Source organism: Melanotaenia boesemani, chromosome 15 (genome assembly GCF_017639745.1).
Source record: "Melanotaenia boesemani isolate fMelBoe1 chromosome 15, fMelBoe1.pri, whole genome shotgun sequence".
Lineage (NCBI taxonomy): Eukaryota > Metazoa > Chordata > Actinopteri > Atheriniformes > Melanotaeniidae > Melanotaenia > Melanotaenia boesemani.
In genome coordinates this window covers 8,399,012-8,423,474 of record NC_055696.1, presented here as the reverse complement: position 1 = coordinate 8,423,474, position 24,463 = coordinate 8,399,012, and the positions used below count along the sequence as shown (strand labels likewise).

The 24,463-nt window shown below is 38.5% G+C and overlaps 1 protein-coding gene across 1 annotated transcript; it reads right to left on the bottom strand.

Annotated features, from left to right (window-relative positions):
• Window positions 1-492: 492 nt before the first annotated feature.
• Window positions 493-24,236, bottom strand: LOC121654785 (neuronal migration protein doublecortin-like). The gene is made up of 7 exons (XM_042009069.1): window positions 24,097-24,236; window positions 19,058-19,481; window positions 15,873-16,213; window positions 7,623-7,725; window positions 5,938-6,027; window positions 3,414-3,511; window positions 493-3,301 (listed from the first exon to the last, which is right to left on the bottom strand). Exons 2-7 carry the CDS (start codon window positions 19,419-19,421, stop codon window positions 3,245-3,247), a joined length of 1,053 nt encoding a protein of 350 aa, XP_041865003.1. The 5' UTR covers window positions 19,422-19,481; window positions 24,097-24,236; the 3' UTR covers window positions 493-3,244.
• Between the last annotated feature and the right edge of the window lie 227 nt (window positions 24,237-24,463).

The window sequence follows — 24,463 nt, the reverse complement described above, 5'->3', positions numbered from 1 at the left end:
AGTATAACATTTGTAAACTGAACATGACACTACTTCCCTAGTATGTTACTAACAGTAGTGATTTTTTTTTATATATATCTGAACTCTCAGTGTTTAGCTCAGGTTGATGAAGCAAGATAATGACAAACTGGATTCTTCACGTGTACTGCTTTTAAAAATGTTTGTCATTTATTAACCATGTAAAGAAACTCAAAACTTATATTTTTACCATTTAGCTATTTTTAAGTGGTTATCTAAACATTTAAACTATCAACTATTCACCATTGTTTTCTATTACCTCTAAGCCACCATTTAAACAATCGATCAGACGTTTCGTTTTGTTTCTGTGCCAAGTTCCTCCACATTTTATTTTTCCATCATTTAATTCTACAAATACCATTTATTCGCTAGGTGCATGTGCCAACTGAACTGAGAAGTCCTTTTACATAAGCTAAGATTAGACAACCTGACTGAGAAACAATGAAAAAAATTAACAACTCAAAATCATAGGGGTGAAATACAGTCGTTTTAATTGTAAAAGGATACCGGTTAATACACGGAATGAAGCACTGAAACAAGCCACTGTGACATTGCAAAAATACCACTAAAAAGGACATTGTAAATTTCAGACAAATAAAAAGTCATTCATTCGATTAGAAAGGTATACATATGAAAGAGAATCAGGGAGCGTATTTACACCATGACAAAGTATCCTGTATCTCTACAAAAACAAAATGTGTTGGGAGGTGTTCTCATTCAAGACATTAAAAAATGTGTTACAAATAGCTGTTAAAGTACAAGCTTTTGATGGCCTATTTATTTTTTTTTATCAAAAGACAGGAATCTAAAAAAAGGCACCACTAAAGGTGATGAATCATACCATCCATCTTACATGATGGCAGCCAAATTACACAAGACAACCCACATTTTCCATTTTATATGCTGTAGTGCTGTAATAAGCTGTAGAAAAACCAAGTAGACAAGAACAAGATTAATGTGTAAAGTTTCACAAAACAAGTGTTTGGAGGAAAGACAGGAAGTTTTTTTGTTTTTTACAAAATGGTGGATGCAACTAGACATCCCCACTGCTGCTATTAGCCGTTGTGCTGGTGTAACAGCACTCCCTGCAGGAGAAAGATGGAGGTTACAGCACCAGATATACTTTGTGATGGTATGTCTTCAGAATAAAGTGGCTGACCAAAAACAGCTAATCCAGGCTTATCCAGAGGGTGCACACAGCATCATTCTAAAGACACAACTTTCAGACTGACACTTGATCACAGAGGAATAAATGCACGGAAATTTCAGTTTTAACTTCTTTCTAATCACACTATTGGGTTTAAAAAGGCCATTCCGACAGGACAAAATATATCATTCTTGAATCCAAATGCATATATCTCAATTAAAGGATGCTACATGTGCAGCATTTTATCAGTACATTGGGATATTAATTGTGGTCACGCATTGTAATGCTGGCAAAGCAATTAAGTGTCTGTTACTGTGATGAATAAATAGCTCCCTACTTTGTGCTTCAGTATCATCCAATTCAGACTTATTAGCCTCAATTCCCTGCAAAAAACTAAAAAAAAAAAAAATCTCAGTAAGTTCTTTTCGGTAGATTCTTAAGACACATGATGCAAGTCGTGATGACAGAAAAAGGAACATGGCGATACAAAGTTTCACATAGAAGCTTGAAAAAAGGTTTATAGAGCTCATGTGAGCAAGTTCAACTAGAAAAAAAAATCCTATGCAAGTATGCCTATTATAAGTTAATAAACTTTATAAAAATTTAAAACCCACACATAGATTTAAACAAAGGTTATGTTCTCATCACCCCCACCCCCCCAACATATCGCAGAACTATGCCAAGCCATGCAAAAGAGGAGAAAGTTCCCACTACTGCTCAGCGCCATGATATGAACTTACTGCCTTAGATGAAGACAATTTCATCTTTAATCTCTGCCTCCTCCAGAATTTGTATAACTAATACAATACCCCCTGTCATTCTTGTTTAAAAAAAAATCAAATTAAAAAGCATACTTTGGCTTTCAGAGTCTTATCTCACCAACTATGTAAGGTCAGCACAAGCTGTGGAGAAATCAATGTCAAAAAGAAGGGATAACTGGTAAACTGACCTAAAAAGGGAGTCCTAATAAACTGTATACTGAATGCAGGATGGTTTCACTATAAAGGGCCTACTTTGTCCTTTGGTTGTTTTTATGCACGATTAGGTCCTTCAATTCAGCTCTTTACAAGACAAGTTTCATTATTATTCATTAACATGCACTGCAGTTTGTGAAAACACAGAGGGTACACACCACTGCATAACTCACCATCTATGCATTGAGTCAAAATAGAAGAAACACCAACATGAAGATATGTGGGGTGCCTTGCTTTTACATTATTTGCTTGAATCTGATTGGACAAATATTAATTATTTCTGACACATACTGTAGATTTAAATGCCTTCATGAATATGGTGAACAGTTTTCGCAATACATCCTCAGTCAAGTAATCCTCTTCAGTCATTGACAGCGTCCCACACATCCTTCCTCTTACTGGCAGGAATTCATTTTGGTTTTTCTTTTATTTTGACCATACCCTGTAAAATGTTTAGCAAATGTTAGACATTTTAGTGACATTATGGAAGCACAGCAATGAACACTGAGCAGAGATGTTATAGTGGATGGCTATACACAGTATTTACAGCAGGTTAGAAAGACCCAGTCTGGCTGAGTAGACCTCCTGTGACAATGGACAATTACCTTTCACTCCTTTGACTACTGGGCAGAAGGACAGGAGGAAATGGAGGAACATCACAAACATGTTTATTGATAATAATAAAATAAAAAATATTGAGCCAGTTTTGGCTAACGCCTCTAAAATGATCCATTTGCTGCTTGGAATTCTGAGTGAAATTTTAAATTCAGAGTGTGGCTTTATCTAAATGTTTAACAAAAGTGACTGTTCCCCCCATTAAAACCATAAAATCTGTATCCGTGAATTGTGTGCCCTTTTGACAAACTAGCAGCTATCCTTCACCAAGAAACATGCCGGATTATTAGTGAAATAGTTAATGTGGTCAAAGCAGGATTTAAAAACAGTTTCACAAGCAGCAAATTGTGTCATAACCATTGTGGCTAAGGCCTTAAAAGAGAGCGCGGTTTCCTCAACAGGTGGCACTGTAAGTGAAGGTGAAAAGCAGCAGAGGTATAAAACTTCGCTGTTTCAGGCCAAAAATGGAGGGTGGCTGCATGAGGAGAGTCTACATCGATTCACCAAGAGAATCTTCATCATCCAGAGATAATGGCAGGTAGAGATCCTGCAAACAGAGCAGCACAATTGGATCTGTAAACTCACAATCAGGAGGAAAAAATGATGAATTCTGGGAGGAGAAAAACAAAGGTCAAAGGACACTGAGAACAGGAGAGTACCTTCTGCTTGTTGTTGAGGCCAGGACTTGTAGGGGTAGATGTTGGGGAATGCTTGGAAATCGGAGTGGACATCTGGCTGCTGGATCCTGTCCCATTGGCTGAAGTCGTAAGCAGAGGAAGAGGAGAAGAAACAAAGATAAGGGAGAAGGAGGTAAACAGTAGTGTTGGTTAGACGCTGTGTAAAAGAAATGTGAACTCTTTCCCCTTGCCCTGCAGAAACGTCAGTCCTGAACTTGGCTGCAGTGTGGAGGCACACTGTTGGTAAAACTCTACGAGACGAATGAATTCTCTGGTTTTTTGTTAGATGAGATTTTATTCACTGACTCCGCGTCCCACCATGTTGCTAGGATTCTCTCTGTGTAGGAACATTGTGTTTATATCAAGAGCTGTGTGAGGTCATGTGTCTGTGTGTTAAGTGGTTTAAAAGAGTTTTTTGTTCATAAGAGATGAAAAGAATTCTAAAAAAACTATAAACCAGATGGCCAGTGGACGTTTAAGCCAATAAACTTTAAAACAAAAAGTGAACCAAGCATCACTGGCTTCATTTAAACACTCACCCAGATAAAGAGGAACAAAAGCAGATTAAAACACTTTAAAAAGAAAACCCACCCTCAAAAAGAGAAATCAAAGGCTCTTCTTTCTTGGAATCCAAAAGTTAGTAAAGTAAAAGATAAACTGTCTTCTTACACTGAACAGGAGGTGCAGCTGCTGTTTAGAGTCCAAACACTCAGATGTAGGGGAGCCAAAGCAACCTTGCTGTGATAATTAAGTGAAAAGTACTATGCTTTAACAAAATGAGCATTGCAGACAGACACCATTAGAACCAAATTAGACTTCGGAGGATGAAGAATGGAGCTTGCATGTCGACTAAATGCTCTAAAATTAGACAAGTTTAAGGCTAACATAATTTGTTGTAGAACATAAGATATGATTTAAGTACTACATAATGACATAAAATTGTTTTATTACATTGGAAATTTGCAGTAAATGGGTGAATTTCCTGGTTAAATGAGTGCCAAAGACTTGGAATCTGTATGGTTAGAGGGTTGGCAAAGACTCCGCTTCGGATAGATACCCTGCTGCATAAGATGCACAACAAAAAAAAACAATAATTTGGGAAATAAGATTTTGAATTATTGAAAAACTTGTCAGAATTATTTATAAAGCAGGAGACAAGTTAACACAAGCAAGTGACATACATTTCCTGTGCTACGACCCTATTATTTCACGCTGACCTTTCGGGTTCTACAACCGTAGTTATTGCTCAGCAGTTGCCTGTCCGGCACGTTGGCCAACCATCTGCTGTCTTAAAAGCTAAGCATCACCCATCAGTGAGCATAAAATATTCAACATTTTATGAAAGACCACAGAACTATGAAGAACAGGTGACCACACAATAAATTGTGTGTCAGAAAATTATGTTACACATGAACTATATAGTACCACAACATCAAATCTAATCATTAATTCTTGCTAATAATAACTTAGTTCCTAACTTATTTGTTACTGTTTTTATTACACTTGCTATTTTCTCTCAATACGGTCTGTGATGTAAATTTGCTTTCCTTGTGCTTTTCTGTCTTCATTGTTTTTGTGTTGCCTTTTCCTGCTGCCTCTTGGCCAGGATGTCACTCTAAATGAGAACAGGTTCTTAATTGACTCACCTTGTCATAAAAAATAAGTTATAAAAGATTTTCTTGATGGGAATTTCATTTCTGAAACAGAAGCTATAGCTAGCATTTTTCCTTCTCTGATGTTAGCAGATTTTGTAAAAAGAAGTTTTTGTGTCAACATTCCCCCATTTGCTGCCGGAAAGTGCGGTGAAATAAATTATATTATATAGTTTATCTAATTATAGTATTTTTTCCTCATTTTGGAAACTGCAGGGGGAAAAATTGAAGCATGAGCTGAGTCTCAATGGTCCCACTACCTTCTGGTTATTATTAAATGTTAAACTGCCTGAGTGTCAAGCAAACAGCTGAAAGCTGTTTGTTGCCTTTGTTTACTTTTCATGTTTTATTCATGTTTTTCTTTTGTTTTCAAGGAACACTATTACCGTCAATGCACCGAAGACTACTACTAAAAAAAAAAAAAAAACTAGATTTTAACTTTCCTTATATTTATGTGTTAAAAGGTTTTCAAGAGGTGGTGTGCTGAGATCGAGGAGCTGATGTTTGGATTGTAGCGGAACTGAAACGACAGATAAATGCAAACAATCTTCAAACAAAACAAAAAGGTGTGTTAAAGATATTTTTTGTAATTTATGAAGGTTTTATTTGAAGTAAGAATGATTTGTCTTCTCCTATCATACATTATTAATTCTAAAAAGGAGATTAAGCTCACCATCCCCCTCAGACTAAGGTCAAAGGTCGAAGCAGGCTTCATCCCTCCTCTGTTTTTATGTTGCGCTTTATTCGCAGCAACACTAGTTGTTTTCTACCTGATTTGATTTTCATAAAAGACCCTACTAGTGTCTGCAGTATGAACAGGAAGAGCAACAGTGTATGTGAGATAATAGACTGACTTGATTCAGCAGGAGACTTGCAGCGCCTTATTGGACCAGGGCTCTTTGCTGAACCACGTGGGGGTTTGGGTCCCTTCATCACCCTGCATTCTGTGGAAACAGACAGAAAGAAAGTTAGAAAACATAGTCGTTCTCCTGCCTGAATGACTGAGCTGCATTATGTTCATGTACAGCTGTGTAGCTCAGTTTAAATTATAAGTTAAAGGTTTCAGAAGGTCTGACAAGAGAGCACTAACTTGGCAAAGCTCCACCTACATATAAAAAGACTAGATAATAATAGCATTTTTTTATGTTGTATGCAGTATATTCTGGGTCACAGTATTAATCAGGGAGGACAGACTCCAGACATTGCAGCTCCTCCCTCTGCATCTTCCTTTCTGTTTGTACTGTCAGGGTACCTCTTCCCTTCCCCCTCCCTTCCCTCTGCCTCTTTTGAAGCTAATTATACTATCTTCCTTTCCTCCATCTCCTGGGATCGCACCCTATCTGTCTTCTTTCTCTTAACCTTCACACACTACTGGTTGCAGACATACATTCATGTGCCATCATTTGTAAGGTATGCCACCACCACTCCGCTGACAATACTACCAACTGGCAGCCTGTCTAGTCTTCTCTGTCTCAAAATAACCTGCAGTCTATTTGATTCCTTCTTGGTTTTAGATATTGTGATGCATACAGAGATCTGCAGGTACATGTGTGCTTCTGTCTACATGTCTGTCTATGTAGTCTTGTACTTGCCATCAGGCATGTGGACAGTAACCACAATTGATTTAAATCCGAGTTGAACTTTAAAGTGATAATCATGTTTGAACTTTAACTCCAGTTCAGACAGAAGCAAAAGAAAAACAACATTTTTCCATTTATTCTTAACTCCTTGAAAACCCCATCAAGGCTAAGTATTTTATTTGCATTGGTAATGAGGATTATCTAGTACATCTGAACTTGACCATTCCTTAGCTCCTCTGAGGCTAACCAAGAAATGTTGGGATACTCTCAGGCATTTTATCTGGCTATGGTCCCAAGGTTGTTACAGTCTGAATGAAACAATTTATCTCTGGTGCATGGAGGAGTATGCAGAATGAAAAAGGACATGGATCATTATAAAAGATGCAGCCATCCCCATGGTGGAGCATAGAAGGAGGGGGGCATAATGACAACTCAACCCTGCATTATCAGTGCTGAGTTGAGATTCTAAGACATGGATAAAATACAGCATGTTTGAGAACAGGGCTTACGTAGAAATAGCCAAAAAGGTCTGCAGGGAGCAGCAAGTGGGTTGGTTTTACAATTTCTCTCTTTGACTTCTTAGCAGTATCAGCAGCAACAGATCAGCTGGCCTAAACCTGTCACCAGACAGATTAATGGCTTTTCTACTTCTTTTTTCTACCCCTGCTGCCAGCTGCTGATAACAGACTTTCTGACTCCATCTCTCACAGTTCCTCTGTCAGCATCCCTAATGCATGGCAAATTTTTTCTCTCACTCAGCTTTGTATATCAATACGAAATTTGAGCAAAAGCATTTATTTTACTATTGGCTCTGGAAACCTGGACAAATTAGTTGATATGTCATTTAGGTTCTGTCCTATCACAGTTCTTTTCTGTATTTAAAAAAATGTAAAGTTCATACTAGAATCAACACCAGCTATGAACTTACTGATCAACAAAGGAATTACTTGTATACTTACCATTCTCATCCAGGGAAAAGTCATCTTGTGCATAGCGGAATTTTTCTGGTCCACAAGCAATGAAGACATCATCATCACCAAAGAAATCTTGAAGGCAAGTTACCTGAAAGGGCAGAACATAGAATACTTTAAAAAAAAAAGCAGCTCAGCTAAAGGTGTAAGAGGGCATGAAGCCAGCCCTGAAAGTTGCATAATTTATATATATGCTTTCATGGTTTACTTTGAATGACACAGTGACTGAATTGTCAGTGGTCAGTGAATTGTCTTTGCTAACATTACTTGCAGATTGACTGGTGCTTAAAGAGTTTCTCAAATTTTGTGTTTGATCGTGCAGCTTGACACAATAAACTTCTTAATGCCTAATGTACACGATAGGTTAGAGGCTTTACCAAAGCACAGCTGCTATATTTTAGCATAAGCATGCTAACTTGTAAACATTAACAAAGCCAACATGCTGATGCTAATAATGCTTAATTATTCTCCAACAAGTCCAACTTTGCAGTGCATGTGCCTTTAAAAGCAGCAAGTCGGGAAGTGTTCTAATATATTATGTTTAACAGCTCCAAGCTTCCTCAACTATTCCTTTACTATTTGTTTGTGTATACTGTTTACCATTGCCTTTGTGGGCCACTGTCCTGCAGGTTTTTGCTTCTTTTGCAGCTTATACTTCAAATGATTCAAATTAATGGGTCATTTTGCAGAACTATACAAAGGCTGTGGGATCCACTTAATTTTAATCAGGTGTGTTGGCGTAGGAAGGCAACTAAAACCTGGACATTTTTCCATGTAACAATAACAGAACAAATAGCTTAATTAATAGCTTATTATATATATATATATATATATATATATATATATATATATATATATATATATATATATATATATATATCCCTTTTTATTCAATTAAAAACATTTAAGGATTGTTTTGATGCCGTTTCAGTATTTAGAAAATCCTTAAAGCAGGGATTTTCAACCAGATGTAATGTTGCACATGGATGTTCAAAAGGATGCCTTTTCACTTGTTTCCTCTGAAACTGGAATTCAACTATAAAAAAAAAAGAAGAAAAAAAAAAGAAAGACCACCCAGCATTATGTGAAAGTATTCAGAGACGAAAAGAAATTGCTGCCATTGTATTTCACTTGTTCTGATAACATGCCTTCAGACATATTGGGTTCATGTAAACAAGACACACAAAAGGTAGAAAGAGCCCAAACAGAGATGCTAATGCTACATCTTTGCTGTAATGTTTCAATGATTCGACTTCCTTCCTTAGAGTCTTTTCACTCTGTAGCAGCTGTTGAAACAATATGGTCTACTTAGTGGACAGATGTCTTTAGGCCACACCTTCTCCTCTACGCTATTATACAACTCAGACATGCCTATTAAAGCCATTCAATCTAAAAGCTGCTTTATTCTTTTCTGGCCTGGTGAGATTTGTTACAAACCATCTCAGTCGGATATCCAGCTTGCCTTTCAACACCTGTTTAAATCTGTTCCGTCTCATTGACTTATTAGATCAAGACACATACAGTACAGCACTTCCACTGTAACTGAACCACTCTGCTGGTCTGACAGAGATCCACAGGCTGAGAGAGCAACCCCTGTGTTGGGACACATGCCAGGGCAGTCAATATGCATCATGGTTTTCCTTTGTGATGCACATCCAAACTATGAGCTGCAGATAATTTGAGAACACCCCACCCCAACAGCTGCCATGTTGGTTCTGGATCCTGCTAGACATGCTAAAAGTGTGTGGTGGTGACTTGCTGGCGTGGCATCCAACAGCTGTACCCTAAAGACACTATACCCCACAAAACTCCCCGGATACAGGCCTGGCAGATCACTACTGAGAAAAAGAGATGTGACTTTGACTCCAGGGATCAAAATCTAATTGGTTTTTCCCCACCAAGGCTAATTCATAGGCTGCACATTTGGGTTTTCTTGTGTACTCATTATCAAGAGATTAGATATATGTTACTATCATTAGGTTAAACTATCACGTGGTAACAAGGGCACCTGGCAGTTAATCATAAGGAAGTGCTTTTTTTCCCTTTAGGGCCATTCAGTGGTGAGGAGGAGATGGAAATGGGCTGGGGCAAAAGGGTAGACGGTAGTTCATGTTTTAATAGCTTTAAGAACAGAGCTGATTAAAAGGATCAAGTGTTTATCCAACAGACTGCAACCTTAATCTTAATTAACCATATCCCCACTCAAAATGAAGACTCTTTACCTACCACATAGGACTGTTGCAGGACATTTAATGGTATAACAATCACAGTAATCCCTGAGTAAAAAGGCTTTATTTGTATACCTACAAAGAAATATTGACTGAATATTATACTAAAAACAAATTGTGTAAATGAGCTTTGCAGTCAAATATCTTCTCTAAAAAGCTCAAAAGTGGATGCTGCAAAATAATCAGAACACAAATCCATGAATTAGAAAGAAAAAAAATCTTCAAAATACCCCCAATTTAACTAAATAATAACAAATCCAACAGATCACGAACAACTGAATCTGTATCGTTACAGTGCTGATTTCTGATTGAAAACACATATTTCCCCACCTTACTTGGAATATCCATCATGGATTAATGAAGACCGTAACACTTGGTGATGATAGGCCTGTCTACAGTTGGCAGAAATCTGGGAGAACAGCTCTGTTTTGCATGTGATTGGATGAAATGCAAAATGTCAGCGTTCTTTGCAGCGGGGAAGAAAGGGTGGGCCAACTTGGGAACATTTGGATATACTGCAAGTTAATAAGCATCCTCTCTCAGTTTGTAAAGGTCAACCTTATCCATGTTGCAACAGTATCCATGACAAGGCCAATATGAGAAGTACTATTGAAGTAGTATTATCTAAAGCACTGTGTACTGCAGAGGCAATGCACAGATTAAAGTTAGTGCATCTGTTTGTGGGTGTATTGGAGGGAGGAGGCTGGGGTTTTGTGAAAAAAAACTGGCTCTTTCCAGACTCCAGGTGCCCACCACCCTCTGTTCCACCAAGTCCATCCCTAATCTGTGCCTCACCAGCTGTCAGAACCACATGATCTCCTAACACACACACACACACACACACACCCCAAAAAACAACTCCACCAGCAGCTTTGCTGTGATATCAACTACAACAATTGAATTATTCAGAGTTCCTTCAGCCAGATCCATTATACAACAGACTAAATGTGTTATTTTAAATAGTTAATGGCCACAGATATAATTTTTTGCAGTTCTATAAAAGTTGAGTAAGTTTCTCTCTGTGGTAATCTCTATCAATGTAAATAACAATTCATTAGGCCACATGGTAAGAAATGCAGAAATATACAGCTCCAACTCCAACATACAGCGCAGTGTGAAATTACAACAAATCCAGGTTTATTAAATTAATCTGTAAAATTAAATAAAAAGAAAACATTAAAAGAAGCCATCTCAAATAAGTTTGTCGGCTTTCCTCTGTCTCACTACAAGTCAGAAAAACAAACAAACAAAAAAAAAAAAAAAAAAATCCTGCAATTCAGCTGCTGCACCTGCAGCATTGTATATACTGTGCTCCTTTATGTTAGCAACTGCAAGTCTGAGCAGAGAGCAGTTGGTGAGGAAGAAGGTGCTATATTTAATAGTTTCAGCATAACTGAGATGTGTAAAAGAAACTTAAAAAAAGAAAAAAAAGCAGCCCATGGGGAAACACCCACACTGTTCTCTTTGCTGTACTCATACAGACCCAATCAATAGAAATGTCCATGCACAGAGCTGAATTTTCCTCCAAAGGCAGCCATGTCTCCACTCTGTTCATTTTAACTAAAAGGACTGACAGACAGCTCTTGGTATTTAGAAAAAAATTGTCTGCTTTTGTGGCATCACCTCCATTTATTGTTAGAATGTCAAAGACAGATGTGAAATTGTGTGAAGCAAAATAATGAATAGGGCAGTATTTGGAAACGAACATGGCTTCCCATGTTATTTCACTCCAACAATGATTTTCTGTCTGGCCCGTCTATGACCTCTGTGTAGCAGAAGAGTGTCAATGCATTACTGTAGGTGCGCCCGACACATTTGGGGCACAGATGAGCCACTTCAGCATCAATATCTGCACAGTCATGGTGAGCAGCTGGTGCCTGATGTTGGTTTAACCCCACCCCTTCCTGGCTCCAAGGAAGGAAGCTTTCCATTTGGCTGACTGATGTGGCCTTAGCCTTATTAAATTGTGCTTCCTCCTCTTCCCTCCAGGTCATGCTCACTTGTTGGTGTGGTGTTAATGCAGGAAATCAGGGTTGTTTGAGGATTCAGGCGATGGGGATGTCATGCAGGTTTTCATGTCTGTGAGAGACGCTTCATCCTGAGGACCACGCCCCTCTAAGAAGCTGATAGTCTGCCTCTATTTCACACCGTGTGAGTAAAATGTGGAAGCAGTCTCTTCACAGATAAGAAACAGGGGGCAGGGCAGGTAAAATGCTATGTAAAGAGCACACTCAGCGTATTACAAGCCATTGTCACAAACTGAATCCATCACAGAGGAGCTTATTGCTATGACAACCGCTTCTGCAGCATGGTAAGGAGCAAGCAGACTGCAAGAGCTCTGATAACCAGGAAAAAAAAGAGGCTTTTCTTGTCTATTAGTGGATATATTTTAGACTTTAAAACACCCTAAACCCATACGTAAGAACCAAATTGTACCCACACCTATTAACATTGAAACAGAATCTTTTGTTCTCTGACAAAGCAGCCTTGTACCTGAAACATACCTGATTGCTTGTCTCCTCTATGGCTTTGTCTTTGCAAAACATAAAAAATACAGTTTAATGCCAGGGTCAATGTCAAGGAGACACAGATGTGTAAAAGAGTTTTGATCAATGCTGCAAACTCAGAGCAAACTGCAAAGCTTCATAATTTGTCACAAATGGTATTTGGATTTTGCTTCCATTAGATGAAAAAGCCCTTTTTAAGTGAATTTTACACAAACAAGAATCAAATCTTAAATACAAGGCATAGCTTTTCTCCCCTGCAGACACTGCTATCAAGAGGAATGAATACAAAATGCCTTCCAGTGATTAAAATAGTAGCCTTAAGAGGAAGGAAGAGCAAATTGTGCACTTTTTTTGTAGACTTGGAATAATTACTCCCATTAGTGAAATTGAAATTATTTTAATTTGGTGCAAGAAAGAAAACCCTGATTCTAGTAGCCCCACCCTTCCCTCACTGAACTGAAACCAAAGGCATTTAAGAGGAAAATGGGAGTGAATTTGTTCTCTACACTGGCACAGAGAGAGGAGGGCAGGCTGTCTATACAAAACTAAGAAAAAGGAGGAGAAACATGAAAAGTAGCCATTTTGGAGATGCTAGAAAGCCGATTCTGGCACACCTTTGCACCATTTTATTTGTCACAAGCTGATTTTTGCAAAACCACCAGCACACAAAAGCTTGAATCCATCATGCTTCCAATTCACATCCAGTGACGGAATGTATACAGGTAAGGTAACATGATGTGGATTTTTTTTCTTCCTTTTTACACCAAAGGCTTGCATTGATAACAAACTCTCCCACCCACCACAGGATGTGGTATCTGACAGACCAGTCCACACCAGCTGGGCTCTCTTTGTGCCTGGGATGTGGTCTCCTAGCAACCAGTCCCAGCAGCTATCACAGCGGAATGGGGAAGAGGAGGATCGGCGCAGTCGAGTCAGGGAGGGGCGGGCACTGCATCAATATTGCTTCTACCATATCACCTCTACTACAGAGCAAATGCAGTGTGCTTCTGCACACAAAGACGAAATAATAATAATAATAATGTGCTTTCAATTTCTCCCATTTCTCTGCACTGCAATGAAACTAGGAGTCCCTGGCATGAGTCAGACATTGATGGACAGCGATTATGAAATCTATATTAAGAAGTGAAGGTATCTTACTTAATATGTTCTAATTGGAATATGTTGATTAAATTTACTTTGTGGAACTGCGTCATTAAAAATGCATGGCAAGAAAGAGCAAAAAAGCATTACATGACAAAGTGATTACAATCACCATGCAAAGGGTTTTGTGGAAAACCATTTTAAGGCCTGGGGCAGCCAGGCTGCACCCCTGAGAGAGAGCATTAAAATCTAACCCCCCCCCCCCCCCCCCCGTCTATCATTTCAGAGTACCTCCCTCCTCCCAGAAACATGATTCTGACCTTCATGCAAAAGAAAAAATAAAGTAGCACAACACCTAAAAGGACAGCCGCATCCTAAATAAGGAAAGAGCTCCCACTAGGGAATACTTGAATATTTAATGGTATCAAAGAAGAACAGATGTCCATATGTATTCATTTTCACACTAGGACCTGATTCCTGCTGTTGATTTAAAATGACCCACAACAGTCTGGATAACAAGATTTGGACTCATGCACTCAAATCACAAGTTTGGCAGGGGCAATTTTTGACAAGAAAAGTCAAATCTGTGTTGTATAGATCTGCACCATGTATATTGTCAGATGTCACTATCAAAAAGGTCACTAGTGCTCATAGAAATCTTACGAAGCAAGGATTGACACTATAATCTAATCAACAGTCTTCACACTTACTGTGTTAAACTTTGAAAAAAAGGACACACATCATGAGGAACCCCAAATCCCACAGACCTTTCCACAGCCTTCCAGCTGGGTGACCTTGGAAAGTTGGTCACAGTTGTGTTTCGGGACTACTCCCATGTGAACATAAATAAATCATCATGTCCATTTAGCTTAGATGGTGTGCTGAAAAAACAATAGTATTCCCAAAGGGGCGATCTTTAGGAAAGAGTTAAAGCATGTGCCTGCGCATTCTTCTGAATGTGAATATTTTGATAAAAATAAGACAGTCTGTTGTTTTTGTTTCATGCTAAAAGTTACAGAATTTAATGTTAGCTGCATCCTAGCTTGATTAAACCAATTAACTGTTAAAAGCATGTTATGTCAAAGCAAGCATTCTCTATCAGACATTTTCTATCAGATTGACCTAACAGTGTTGTCTGTACCAATGCAGAGATAGTTCTGCAGTCATTTGGCTTTTGTGTTAATTCAATATTTTTAATTCATAATTAAATGTCCAGAGAGCAATAAAAGTTGCTTGGGACAGTTCACCCTTTATTCTGTGGCTTCTGTTGGACTGAAGAACACATGTGGAACTTTAAAAGATAAATTCATTTCATACAATATCTCAAAGAAGAACAGACTGCTTCTAGAAATCTATTAAGGAAAAGAAAAGTTCACTCACTCAGTTCCTAATTTTCAAGTTAACTTATTTAAAATCAGCATGGCTCTGGGCTCTTAAACAAGTGATACACATCAGCACTGTAGAATAGTGCCATAATGATACAACATTGTATAACACAATGTTGTATTATATATAAAATCACAAAAGCAGAACTAAGTGGAATGCATTCTTATTATCGCATCTATGCTCACCACAATCCACATCAAAATGTCTTCATCTTTGCAATATTGGTACTTTGATAACGATAAATGTCTGATATATACTGTGCAGCTATTGCATGCACCATCTCAAGTTGGTTAATGAAAGGAGACAAAATAATCAACTACAACAATGGAGGGTTGGACCTTTGTACACTTCCCTCATTGAGAAAAAAATGCCAAGCTCCAAGGACTTTTAAGTCTTTTAAAGATTGCAAACTCATACAAACCAATGGCCTACAACCTAAATCCACAACAAAGAGTCTTATGTCCTAAACCACAAGACAGGAGAATATGTTGCCTCAAACTGATAGTCAGAATAAAGACTGCTGACAATGAAGGTCATTATGTAAAAAAGTTGTTCTAATGGGTGCTTGAAGTTGTCATAGAGCTATCACTGTTGACAGAAGCAATGAGAGAACAGCGCCTTTTTATGTGTGGGAGAAGCGGGGGCAGATCGATTTAATTTTTCCCTTTGCTTTTCTCTTGATGATACCTGCCTGTGTAAAAAGATGGATGAGTGTGAATGAATGGCAAACTGTCCTCAAACCAACCACAAATTTTCCTGTTGTGCAGCTTTGTTTACATACTGTACAATCTTTTTCTCCCCCTGTTTCACATATTACAGGGCCCTTTCAAACTTAAACAAATACAGGCAGACAAATTTAACAAGCGCTTCACACATTTGAATTTTAGAAAGGTCTATTTTTTCATATGCAGATCATGTAACAGTGGATTGAGATTGGAAGCATCATGGGATCCAGCAATTTTTTTTTATTTTTTATTTTTCCTGACATAGGGGTAAAGGCCAATGGCACCACTTACCTGCTTGCCATCAATTGTGTAGATCCTCTTAACCACGCCACTTTCAAGCTTAATAGCCTCTGTGATGTCGGTGAGCACCTGCTCAAAGGAGTGTGCTGTCTTCTTGTTGAGCAGGACACGGACAGCCTTGCGTGGCTTCACACCACTGCGCATCACTGTGACAAGCTTAGGTCGAACAAAGTCCTTGGTCTCTCTGGGCTCGCCGGCAGCCTTGGCAGCCAAGGACTGCATGTTCTTCTGGCTTGCTGAGGCCTTTACATTCACAGACCAGTTGGGGTTTACGTTCTTTGTGTAATCGACTTTCTTGTAGAAGTTCTCTGATGCACAAACATAGCTTTCCCCTGTGGAGGCAAAGAAAAATTGAGTTAGTATGATGCTACTCACTCAGTTATTCGACACCTGAGACTCTGTGTGCTTGCCCACTCAGCAACATTTGAACCTCTGAAAATAATCCTGACCAGTGGAAGACATTCTTTGATTAAATGAGCTTTTTCTGCATTTGGTGTCAGTTTTGTTTGCTAAAGTTTGTAAATGCACTGCCAGGCTTCGAGTAACTAGATCATTTCTGAGAGCACATAAGTTTTTCCAGTTGCTATTTGTGATCCTTGGATAACCACAAACTGATTTCCACTGATCCTCCTCATACTAGAGGTGGCAGCAGGAGCACCGAGACTGGATGGCTCAAGACAAACTACTGCACTTGTTTGCAAGATACAACCTGATGTTTGCTTTTGTGATTTGAAAAGATGTGTGTCTGTTAAAGTAAATCATGATATCCCTTCTGAGGATGAAGAAAATACGCTACATTGGTTTGTAGATTTAATATAATCTTATCCCAGACTTGTACATTTTACCTTTTGAACCCCCATGAAAAAGGCTACATTTCTACATTAAATAGTGTAAAATGGTATAATGTATGCAACTGAATTTTTCTGCAATCAGTGATATATAAATCACAAAACTGTTTATGGATTTATTTTTTTGTTTTTTCTACTTTGGTTTGATGCAGGGTAAAATATCTAATCAGACCTGCATGCAACAGCCACTTCCCTCTCTGCTAGGCTTCAGCTCTGCATCCAACGCCCCTCCCTGCAGAAGGTTACAAGTATACACATCAACCTGATTTCAGGAACGAGTGGGGAAGAAAAAACACTGACAGTGGTCTACAAGGAAAAAAAAAATACCTACACAGATACAGCCTAAGTTTCAACTTGTCAGCACATCATCCTACATCTCCATATACGTTCCCATTCAACGACATCCCCTTCCTACATCTTGCTACAGTTTTACTGACTCCAAACATTTATGTTAAATGAAGGGGATGGTGGATGCACACCACTTACAGTAAAATGCTAGAAATTCCTTTTTCTGGCACTGAAGGAAAATGCAGACTTCAAGGTTCTCCCATGAGACCACAGTTGAAGTTGTTCAACAATACCTGCTTTTCTAACACGCACTGACAGTAAACGCAATCCACAGAGACACATCTTTACACTGTCAGATTTATTCTGTTCCGAGTTTAAAGCGTGTATCCACTCTTTAGATTTATGTGAGCACAATCAGCACAACTAGCACACAGCATGATGCCCACTCTAAGAACAACTGCCTAGTTAGTCTTTAATATCAAAGACAAACTCCACTGATGACTTAATACTCAAAAATCTGTCAGATAATCAAATTGCAAATCTACTGGTTTTGTTCTGACAGGTAGAAAACCAAAGGCAGCTAACAGAGAGGGTGGGGGGTTTGGGGGGTTGATATTGGCAAGAAGGAAATGCAGATGGCGACAATTAGGCCAAATGTAAAAAAATATCGGCAGAGACAAAAGACGTAAAACGGGATTACACTGTGCAGAGGAGATTGAGCAATTAATTATATCCCACAAGAGGAAACAATGAAATGCCCCCCACTAGCCACATTGCTTCCCACATCCACCCAAACCCACCCACTCTTCCATCTTTTCTAATCAGCTCCAACAGCAGAGATGATCGACTCATTTTAGACAAGTTAAGCTTCGGTTTATAAAGCCCCTTTTAAACACATGGGTGGAGCAAACAAATCAGAGTTCATTTGCGGATAAACTTAGAAAATGTTCCAACTTAATAAATAAATGCTGATGTTTGGCCTTTATTTGATCAGTAGATAACTTCACATTAATATGATTCCCCAAACAACGTCAGCTGATATGATTCTTTTCAGCTGCTCGAGCGAAGAAGTTCTGTTCCAATCCAACTAATTTTTTTTTATAAGTTAAAACACCTCCAGTGGACACTGTTACACTTTACAGACTACAACCTGAAAGAAATGTGTACAAAATTATGGCTTTCTTATTAACTTTTTTTTTTTTTTCTTTTCTAAGATTTTTATCAGTTTCGCCCTGAAAGAACCATGCCTCTTGTTTTGGTAACGTCCTCCTCTGCTGCTCGTTATCTCTTCTATCTGGGTCATCACCCGGTTGACGGTAAAAGAGCAGACTAACTGAAAAGATGGAGGAAACTCCCTTTGCACACACAAAAACTAAATTAATCAGATATACGGGTTTACACGCACAGAGACATTGGAGTACAGTAATAGCAGTTAAGTGATAAAGGATATCAGACTTTGTTGTCTATATCAGTGGTTCCCAACCTGGGGTCCAGGACCCCCAAGGGGGTCCTCCAAATAGCACAGAGATTAATGTCCACACATTGTCCCTATTTTAGGAAAAAAGTAAGGCTCTGTGTTAATTTAATTAATTTAATTTAACTTTATTGACGGACAGGACTACATTATTTACGGTGAGAATCTCACATTTGAAAGCATAAAATCAAGTATGGTTTCAGCACAGGATGGGACAGGGGTCCATAGCTTTTTAGTATATGCATGAAGGGGCCTTCTGAAGAAAATACGTTGGGAACCACTGGTCTACATGACCACTTGAATTATCTGATTAACCCCAGAAATCAGGTAATGATCAAATTTTGGGTGTGCATGTAAACAGGCTCATTTATACGACTGCATCCATCTTGCAGAAAGACAAGCCAATATGATGATTCCAAAGCAGTTAACCTGTTAAATTCATCATGGTGTAAAACAGCTCTAAAGTTCTCCTTTATCACATTTGTACATTTAGTATTAAGACATACAGCTGAAATTTGAGGAAACAGTGTAAAGTGAGTTTTGTGTCTTATTAAAAACATGCTCACCTTCCTCTAGTTCATCCAAGGTTGCGATCTTGCGTGATCCATCAATGGTGAAGATGAAGCGGACACCCTGTGGCAAATTGATGTGGTCGGAGAGTGACCGTGTGAGATCAGCCAGGAGAGAGTCAAAGGTGCGAAACCGGTCGTTGGCTATAGCGTACACGATGCCCTTGAAGTAGCGGTCTCCGTTGCGGTAGAAGCGCACCTTTTTGGCTTTCTTCTCATTGGTGAGAGCCTGCAGAGTGCGCGTGCGGTAGAAGCTGCAGTGGGCACTGTGAGTAGGGCTAGGGAGTCCGTTCATGCGTCCACCCCGTGGGGTACGGGATGCCTTGTCTCTCTCATCAAAATGTCCAAAGTCTAGCTCCATGACGACAAAGTTATGGTGGCTGTTACAGATGTGAGGTGGTGTGGACCAGCTCCGGATAGTCTGGGAAAAAAAGGAAGCAACATATGGAATGATTTTTATACATAAAACAAAATCATTTCTTTTATTTCGCTTTAGAATGCATTACTACATGAATCTGCTCCATTAATGATGATTAAGTTTGCTTAACAGGTTGGGGAAGTTTAATAGAGTGGCTAAGAGAATTGGCTTTCCACATGCATATTCAAAGTTCAGCCAGTGACTTAACCTAACCACTTCAAAGTGCCTTACATGTGCATGGGTCATGGTTTTGCCCATGAAACCTTTCACACAATCATCAGTAAATGGGTCCAGTTGCAAAGGCATATTGTTTTGAATGGTGCAGGAGTCACCACTATAGCTTTGAAGTCTGCACTGAAAAAGATGCAACAAAGGGCTTGCACCCTCTACAGAAAGCCTTTGATATGAGTGTGGTCAGTAGTCCAACAAGGTATTCTAAGGTCAAATGCTATGCTTAACTCAAAGTTTGACTCAGCTGGGGATTTGGGTGGATCTTGTGGATTTAACAATCTAAAATAGGATTATAAACTAGGAATGGAATAACATTTAATTAAACAGCACATTGCATCTCTTTTGGCCGAACTTGGGTATGGTCTGTAGCACATTTGATGTGCCAGGCTGTTAACTGTTTCACTAGATCCGCGATGGGTAAAGTCAGTCCTCAAGGCCTACAGTTTTCAGGTTTTGAATGTTTGGGATGGACAGAACTCAAGTTGTTTGCACAGAGCCATTTAATTTAAATTGAAGCATGGAAACATCTAAAATCTGCAGTACATTAGCCCTCAAAGACAAGAGTTTCTTATCCCTGCACTAGATGAATGAGTAACTGGCAAATGACCTACCACTACACTTCAAAAGGGCAGTTCAAAAGGCATTACTCTTTGAATAATTGTTCATTTATTAATTGTCATAATAGACAAACCCCAAAATCCCCCCAAAATTAGGTCCAAGTAAAATATAGTGGATGTGCAAATTGTGCAAAATGTGCTGAAACAGTTGTGAGATCAAGCAGCCACATGCATTAATAGCTGTATCTCACTTGGAGCAAGTTCTGCTTTTGTGCCCGTTTGAAAACCAACCATGAGCACAGATGCAGGGATGGAATCTATTTCTCATTAACACACCTGAGATTAGCATAATGCATTTGCTGATATATCCCCATTCATTTTACAATCACAACTGGATGACCACAAACGTCCTGCTATTAAACTCAGACAAAACTGAGATTGCTGTCTTCCGACCTGAAAAAAGTCATTTATCTTCTGTGGATGGTCTTACTTTGACCTCTAGAAAAACGGAAAAACCTTGGTGTTGTTTTTTTTTTACCAAAATGCGTCCTTTGACTCGCATATAAAACAGGTTACCAAAACTGCCTTTTTTCATCTTTGAAAAATTGAAATAATTTAGGAAGATTCTGTCTCTGATGGAGAAAAAATAATTTATACATTTGTCACTTCCAGATTAGACCACTACTTTGCTGGTTAATTGTCCTAAAGCTTCTCAAAACAGCCTTCAACTCATCCAAAATCCTAATAATTTTGCTCCATTTTACATTAAACTTTATTTAATTGAAGCACTTTTAATCGCAGCTGTGCCTAAAAAAAGTGCTATATAAATAGAAAAAGTAAAAACAACAACAAAAAAAACATTCAAAGATATTACATATTGCATGTTTTTGCTAATACTGAGGGTCCCCTATCACACAGGTAATAATTATGCTAAGTAAGTAGTAAGTTGATAAATGTATCAAAAACTGATGTTAGCATAATAAACATGTAAAAGACTTTAATGGCTCTGCTGTGTTAATAAGAGTTGCAGTCCACGTAGAGGAAGTTCAGTTTTTGTGCAAGGTCTACAACTAACCAGCAAGTACAGCTGTAGAAGTGTAAAAGTAAAAGCGATATCCAATAATTATATTGCATTACCACATGTTTTACTAATATTGAACAGTTTAAAGTTACTTTATCTTGTGTTGTTGATAAGAAAAATGTATCAATAGAAACTAGTTGTTGTGGGAAATTATAAATTAGTAATGTTTGTTCTTTTCACCATAAAATGTGCACATTGTAGATGAGGTGGTAATTGTTGCCATTTAAGCAATAAAAATTCAACTCAATGCTGGAAAAGAGTTTATTTAAAAAATGTGACATTTTCCAGATCCTAACCAAGTAATGTTACATGCCTAAACCTAACCAAGGGGTTTTATTTGCCTAAAGCCCACCAAATAAAGCTTAAGAGCAAAAGTGATGTGCATTTGCAAAGAAACCCAAGGGTCATGTGCATTATTATCACCACACTCTCAAGCTTCCTAATAAAGATTTTCTCACCTATTAAAATCAGTAAACACTCATGTTGTGCTTGTTTTATAAAATACTGTCGGCATGTACTTCTATTTGCAGTTATCTTTGTGTACATAAACACACACAAAGAGCACAAATGAAAAAATCATGTCTTGATTGTTTACTGAGTTGATTTTAACAACAGAATGAAGTATTTCATAGTTTTAAGTCAACACTAAACTGTATAACATGTAAAACTGTAATATCTGTAATACACAGAGAATGTAAGATCTCATCATGTGTCAGTTACATAAACACAGTAAAAATGGTATGTCAGAGCAATGTTAAATATTTAAGACAAAGCATGTCAGTACAGGGATTTTCTAACATAATTTGAATGTGCAAGTGTAGAATTGGGTCAGGGAGAGTTGACCCTTTCTTGTTTTAAGAAATTATGAAAAAAGATGCACCTGTTAAGCTAATGAACAGTCAGCTATGCTATGAAGTGGTCTGCAGCATTTCTAAATAAAAGCTTCTCTGTGTTAAACTCCCACCTAATGACCACAATTTAAGTAGTATTAGCCACAAAAACTCATTGACCCATATCCTTTCAGCTGATCAAACTGAAACACTGACACACACCCATCAAAAAAGCCACACCTATGCACCTCATAAAAGAGGAAGTTATCTTTGCATAGATTAAAGCTCTGTTGAGACCATCTCCTTATTCATGAAGTGAATAAAACCTTTGACAGGAACAAGGCCAAGCATTCACAAGAAAGAAAATTTAACCATCCATATCCATGTCTCTCACAGGCAACGATAAACTGACAATGCCATAAAAAAAAGACTTTTTATTTTTTTTTAAGTGCATCTTTTTAAGTGTTTGAAATTCATTTTGAGCTTTTTCAGTTCCTTTTTCACATGACTAAATTAAAAATCCTCAAAACTACAGTTTGCAGCTTTGTATAAAGTTGGCTGGGGTAATTTTTTTTTATCTGATCATAGAAAACTAATATTTAATATGTTGCTTTAACTGCTTTTAACAGAAAAGATTTTTTTCCCTTTTTCTCCTGATATTCTGTTGAGTAGCCATGTGTTTTAATGATCAAATAAAGCAATACGCTAAACAAATGTTTGCTATATTTTAATTACTGTATTGTATTATTTAATTAAAAATGATTAAATAATGGCTACAACACATTAAATATTATCAGTTCCTCATAGATCTGCACTTAAACAAGTGAATGACATATTGATGTCTTATCCATCACCCTCCATTCTGTGTGAATACACAGCACTGAACAGAGGAGCAGACTGACTTACGGGGACAAATGCAGTCGCCACCCATCCATGTGGCAGGGCCCTCCGATCATTTAACCCCATGGCTGATCTGCTGACTGGGGTGTTTTTTCTTTTTTATGACAGGCACACTGATAGGGGTGGGACTTCTGTGGAACGGGTGCTCCTCAACTGACAAAAGGCCAGGTTTCAAGCCCATCTGCTGCACTAATAGAGCTACAGTGACCCTTCCCCAGTGGAGTATCAACTAGGACGGTCCATTGTCTCAAACAGGGTGCCTGGCTTCAGAGTGACATCATCAGTGCTGCTGCTCCTGCAGCAGCCGGCTCATGCTCCAGCTCAGGTCCAGCAAATGTGTCATCTCAGCGGAAGATCTCAAAGCTTTTCAGTATTAAACAACATGAAAGGCTTTTAAAAAGGCACGAGGTTACTCATTTGTGTGGTTTACTGACACCATCATCAAATAATTTTAAAGATTAGAACCGTAAAAGACGCATATTCACCCAAATTAATTCCAGAGCTGCCACTGAAGCAGCACTGCAGTAACACTGTGGTGTCATTGGTATTTCTGACTGGTTCTGTGTTCTTGACTATGCCACCCACACAACACCTCTGTAACCACACACTTCTAACAAACCAGCTCCACGCTCTGATTCTCCAGTCCGCCTCATCATAATTAATCTGTATTCATTACCTCTAACACCCAACCACGCAGAGGTAGTTTTAACAACACAGCAAAAAAAAAAGAAAAAAGGAGGAAAAGTTTTTCCTTTTCATTTATGATGAGAGCGGTCACATGGCAAAGTAGCAGTTTAAAATTCAAGTTCTGGTAAAGGAAAAAGGGGGGTTGGGTGTGCGCACACCTACAATCCACCTGCTCAAACGCAAATTTAAAATATATGCCAAACATTCTCTACAACAAACACACTTAAGTACACTGACATCACAATTTGCCCACTATGAGTCAAAATCGCTATTATCAATAGTCTATTTTAATCAGAAAATCTGAGGATAATCACGCCCAACAGCGGACTCACCTGCGTCGCAGCTTGCGGAGTGAAGGGATTGTGTGAGGGGGAGTGGATGTGAGTGTGTGAGTCGATGCTGCAGGATAGCGGCACGCCGTCTCTCCCCTCGCCTTTGTCTGCTTCAGTCTGAGAGCCGAGCCGCTGCCTGCCTCGCTGGAGGAGCCACTGGGTCCTAAAGAGTAGTGGACCCGCCCACTGTGGAAATGACAGCAGGATCACCAAAGGTCGGCCATGAGTTACAGAAGGAGAATATTTGGTTTATAATTGTTATACATGAAAATGCCTTTTTCTTTTATTTTTTTTTAAAGAAAAAGACAGATTTCTTGACATGTATAATGAAACTGGTCTGTCAGAGATTTGTCTAAATTTTCTTTAT